The sequence below is a fragment of the Fragaria vesca genome, linkage group LG2 (genome assembly GCF_000184155.1).
Source record: "Fragaria vesca subsp. vesca linkage group LG2, FraVesHawaii_1.0, whole genome shotgun sequence".
NCBI classification, from domain to species: Eukaryota; Viridiplantae; Streptophyta; class Magnoliopsida; order Rosales; family Rosaceae; genus Fragaria; species Fragaria vesca.
In genome coordinates this window covers 11850861-11856111 of record NC_020492.1, presented here as the reverse complement: position 1 = coordinate 11856111, position 5251 = coordinate 11850861, and the positions used below count along the sequence as shown (strand labels likewise).

The 5251-nt window shown below is 37.8% G+C and overlaps 2 protein-coding genes across 2 annotated transcripts in view; one reads left to right on the top strand and one right to left on the bottom strand.

Annotated features, from left to right (window-relative positions):
* The window catches only part of LOC101300195 (probable N-acetyl-gamma-glutamyl-phosphate reductase, chloroplastic-like), a 5046-nt gene extending 2486 nt beyond the window's left edge, over window positions 1–2560 (top strand). Inside the window, exons 9-14 of the mRNA XM_004290257.1 lie at window positions 96–176; window positions 636–715; window positions 810–899; window positions 1486–1614; window positions 1744–1868; window positions 2292–2560. Coding sequence (XP_004290305.1) covers window positions 96–176; window positions 636–715; window positions 810–899; window positions 1486–1614; window positions 1744–1851 — 488 coding nt within the window. The 3' untranslated portion in view covers window positions 1852–1868; window positions 2292–2560. The remainder of the gene's footprint in view (window positions 1–95; window positions 177–635; window positions 716–809; window positions 900–1485; window positions 1615–1743; window positions 1869–2291) is intronic.
* Window positions 2561–2661: 101 nt separating this feature from the next.
* LOC101313095 (F-box/kelch-repeat protein At3g06240-like) lies at window positions 2662–3690 on the bottom strand. The gene has a single exon (XM_004292409.1). The coding sequence runs from the start codon at window positions 3688–3690 to the stop codon at window positions 2662–2664; it is 1029 nt and encodes a 342-aa protein (XP_004292457.1).
* Window positions 3691–5251: the final 1561 nt, after the last annotated feature.

The following is a 5251-nucleotide window of genomic DNA, read 5'->3' as shown; positions in this document are numbered from 1 at the left end:
ATTATTATATATATATATATATATATATATATATATATATATATTCGTTGTCCTACTTATGTATAGTAACATTTGCAACCTGGTTAATTGTGCAGGACGTGGTGCCAAGGAGGCAAATTTGTACACTGAAATAGCTGAAGGCTTATATTCTTATGGCATTACCCGTCATCGCCATGGTAAAATTCTTATTGTGATGGTTTTTGGATTTTCTACTTCTTGATAGCTACTTGAGTTAACTTGATAAATTATCTCTCGGATTATGTCCCAAAATTTTGTAATGCTATTGACTGGGAAATATGCCTCAGAATTTTCAGTTGTACTCGCATACTTGTAAGGTTTTCCCTAAAGGAACTCTACTCTTGTGTTTCATATCATATAATTCAGAAGCTCTTAAATATCCGGTCAAAATGGAGAGACACGTAATGAAGTTCCTTTCTACCCCTTTATATTTTTGGATGCTTAGAATCTTTATATTGTTGAAATTCCTTTCTACACGTAATGTAGTCTTGCTTTAATTTGGAAAAGATAATGGCTTTTTCTCTGTTCTTTCAGTGACATTTTTAGAAGTAGAGAGCATTTATCTCTTTTGTTTGACTACCAAAGACAGTGACCTGGATTTTATCTTTGAAATTCAGTACCGGAAATTGAGCAGGGACTATCTGGTGCTACCAATTCAAAAGTAACCATTAGTTTTACTCCGCATCTAATGCCAATGGTACTTGCTGCACCCATATGCATTCATAGATTTCTTATATGTCCAATTCCATCTTTGCTTATGAAGGACATAATTATATCACTTTTTCTTTTAGAGCCGTGGTATGCAATCAACTATTTATGTGGAAATGGCTCCAGGGGTTGAAATCAAGGACTTGCAGCAACAGTTGAGGTTATCCTATGAGGTATACTAGTTTCACATTAGTCACATAGTTTGATACTCCTTCTCATGTATTGGGTGGGAATGAAGCAGCTGAATCTAATATTCAAGTGTGCACTACAAACATTCACCTATCATCTAGGTATAGTCGTTGAGTAGCTTGGTTTCTAAAATCTATGTCTTAGAATGAAACAGCTTCCTTTCTTAAGTTTCCATTGAACATTCCAGACAACAGTAACCTTCATCATTTAACAATTATAAGAAATGAAGGAGATATACCATCGTTTCTCAACTCTCTGCCAGAGTTATGTGTTACTTGGTTACTAGGAGGAATGGTTAGTTTAGTTTTCTGTTGTCACTAAAATGCTCATGTGTAAACACCCAATGGTAGTTTAAAAGATGTTGAACTGTAGAATTTCTGCATCAATTTATTGATTACTAGATCATGTCAGCATGATAAATCTCCATAGCCCAATCCTCTGGGCAATGCAGTTGTCACCAGAGGAAACGTATATTAATGTGTACATATATCTTTTCTGCTCATTTGACTAATATCTTTGATGATGAATGTAACAGTTGATTATTCGCTTATATTTTTTGTACTGTTGCAGGATGAAGAATTTGTAGTTTTGTTGGAGGACGGTGTTGTTCCTCGCACGCATAATACTCGAGGGTCTAATTATTGTTTCATCAATGTCTTTCCTGATCGAATCCCAGGAAGAGCAATAATAATTTCAGTTGTATGTATATGTCCCCCATCCTTGTGTTTTTAGAATTGTTCATCTCTTGAACGTGTCGTTCTTAGAATTCCCAGTAGATATACCATTGTTAACTAGTGTTTTTGTCTAAGCTTTGAATTGTTGGTGCAGATCGATAATCTTGTCAAGGGAGCTTCAGGTCAGGCTCTACAGAATCTTAATGTGATGATGGGATTTCCCGAGAGCACAGGGCTTCTATATCAGCCATTGTTTCCTTAATGTGGTCATCACACAATGTGAGCAGGTTCCTAAACTAAAAAACTTTCTTTTTGCTCATGTAAATCCAGTAGGATTTTTAGATCTTAAGCCATCATGTACTTCCATTCTCGTAATTTTTGGTCTCTCGACTTCTCCTGTAATTCTAAACATCTAATACCACCATAAATGTTAAAAGACTAATTTTTGACTTCCGACATTCTAAAACACCAGTTACCGGGACAGCTGGTTTGTGTCTATCTTATTCATTGTCTGCTCCTGAAGCTCCAAAACATTTATTTGTCTAATTGCAATATGCCACTTAACATTATTATTTGTTTATGAATATCTGAGTTAATATTCAGCTTTATTGCTTGTAACACTCTGCTACCTAGCATCTGTTCTTTCTGATTACTTATGTAGGCTGATAAGTGACATTGTAGTGATTGTACTGATTGTTGCAGGTAATTAAGGTGGAAAGCAGCTATTTGCAAGAGTTGCTTTGGCTAATTGTAAGAGTTTGCTTAAACAACACAATTTTAGAATTATCATTTCCCTGTTCCAGTTAGAGATTTTGTGTCGTTCTTAGATGCTAGACTGATGATTTTATGGTATGAATTAAAGTTGCACCCCGTGGATTAGTAATGATGAGGATCTCAACTTTCTGGGTTTGAATATTTTGCTTTCGAAAGTACAATATGTTATCAGTGTAGTATTCTTCAATTTTACTTTTTATCTTTAGAGGGTGGATTTGAATTTGAAAGAGTGTAAATATAGTTGAGAATAATGCATAAAGAACATATTTTTTGAACGAGCGGAGTAACAACTGTATCCTTACTGTTGTCTTGGGTTGACAGAAACAATACTGTTCATATAAACAACAGTTTGTAGATCTTCTTGCGTACCATGAATGGGAAGATAGTTGAATGTTTGGGTGCACACGTTGTAGGAGACTGCACTTAAATCATAGGTAGCAGCAAGAAATTCATCACTCTTCCAAAATACCAATGGATATTCAATGCCTTCTAAAGGTCCGACGGTGAAGTACTTGATCCATAACTCCTTATGTCCGGCACCAAAGCCTTCCATTCCCCATACTTCAAAAGTTTTAGCCACTTCACAACCTCTTCTGTGGGATAACCCGGTCATGACAGCAATGGATTCTTTCAACGCCACGAGGCGAATATAACATCCTGATGCACCATGGAAACGATCTGGAAGTGATGTATGATGAAATAACTCTTCACTCATATCAAATGAAATGATGAATTCCTTGTGATGTTCGAGTTCTTTCTTAAATGCATACCAGTAATAAACTCCCTTGAAGTACAGACTTGAACCAATAGTACTGTAAAGTAGAGTGCTAAAATTAGTTTTGATCTCTCTCCAAAAATTAGAACTCAAGGTGTATATTTCTCCTCTAGTAGGATGCTCACCATGTGATATGGAGCATGCAATTCTTACAACCTTGTAATCTTTAGCTTTAGAGTCGTATCCAAATCCGACATGATAAGCATATTTTACATACGGCGGAGGGAGAAGACAAGTCTTGGGAAGAAAATTTAATTCCTTGATTGATGGATTGTATAAAGCAGCGCGATCACTAGCCTTCTCGGTGTTTAGACAAATGATCCCATCACAATAATCTGCAATTTCCAGAGATGAGGCTAGACCCATAGGAGGTGGAACACTGAATTCTTGAACAACAGAATGAAGGTGTTCACCATCACTAGCATTATTGCAAAGATTGAGTAATGACAGTGAAACTTGCTTCCCATCACTGCTGTCCTTGAGTATGGTGCGCTTGAAAACAATAGAAGTGAATGAAGAAAATTTGTTATGCATGGAATTGGACAGGTTCATGGTCACAAAGGTAGGACTATTGATCACATTGTACCACAATTTACAGACGCATTTGAATCTCATCAGACACTTGGGAGGCAATCTTGACACTGTGTGTCACCATCTCTTCGGAAATTATACAAGACTTTGCCATTTCTCTTGTTCCTACTTTTTCCTCTTCAACCTCTTTAATCTCTACCTGCAAATATATATATATATATATATACGTATTTTTCTCAGCTGCGGACGTCCGCACCTAAACTTTTGTGCGGTATTTCTTATTTTTGCACTAACTTTTCGATCGAATTTCCTAATCTCCACTGTTTAGTATCTAGATAATATTGTGTAGATCATCTTTGCAAAATTTCAGCCAATTTGGTATTCGTTAAGGCCCTCAAACTCGAAAAACAAATGGACGGACTGAATTCTGTCTGGTTCATGTTTATATCAGAAAAACACAATTTTGAGGGCCTTAACGATCACCAAATTGGCTGAAATTTTGCAGAGATGATCTACACAATATTATCTAGATACTAGACGGTGGAGATAAGGAAATTTGATCGAAAAGTGGTGCAAAATTGGAATCCGCACCAAAACTATTGGTACGGACGTCCGCAGCCGAGAAAGGCTGTGTATACATAAATATATGTATATATATAGAGGCCGGATATGGAGTGCACATGCGTAAGTGCGCACGGAGCTCCGTTCATCACCGTTCGGCACTGACGACGGTGCACCTTCACCCCAGCGGACTTCAGCAGCATCTCTGATCACTTTCCCTCCCCGGCGAGTCCGTCGAATTCCAGTTTCCAACGAGATTGACTTTATTTGAAGTTTTGGGTGATCTCGCCGGAAAACTAGAATTCGGCGGACTCGCCGGGGAGGGAAAGTGATCGGGAACGCTACTGGAGTCCCCTGGGGGGAGGCACGCCGTCGTCGGCGCCGGACGGTGGTGAACGGAGCTCCGTGCGCACTTACACACGTGCGCAGGGGCGGATCTAGGTACAAGCACCATGGGACTCAAGTCCCACCCAAATATTTTGGGGAAAAAAATTACTACTTATAGTTATCATTAATTTTATGGTGTGATTGTAAGATTGTTAAGCTTAAGTCCCACTCAAATTCCTTCATCTTGTACAATTACTAATCAAATATTTTTTGGGATAGTCTCACTCAAGTCCTAGCTAGCATTGACGTGATCCAAGTGTCTAACGTATACTTAATTTCATTTTTGTTAAAGAAAGAGATAAGTTTCTCTATCTTCTCAAAAAAGATAAACGTTTATGTTGTCTGGTGTCTTCTTTTCTTCCTTGCCATACTCTTGTCACGCAGCATCGGTGAGGACACGAGGTTGTCGGTCTTATTGAAATGCTTATTTAGTTATTTTTTTTTACGTCTAAAGTGTTTTATGAATTAAATAAACATTGGAGTGGTAAAGGCCCACTATGTCCTTTATGACTAGGCTTATCTTTATTTTCAATCTATAAATTTCTCTAGCACCGTCAACAAAAATTTCCTACTAAAAATCCAAGTCCCACCCGATTGCGATTCCTGGATCCGCCCCTGCACGTGCGCTCCACAT

Bases quoted from the DNA above. Each gene is read 5' to 3' on its own strand.
- LOC101313095 (XM_004292409.1), bottom strand. From the start codon at position 3,690: ATGAACCTGTCCAATTCCATGCATAACAAATTTTCTTCATTCACTTCT.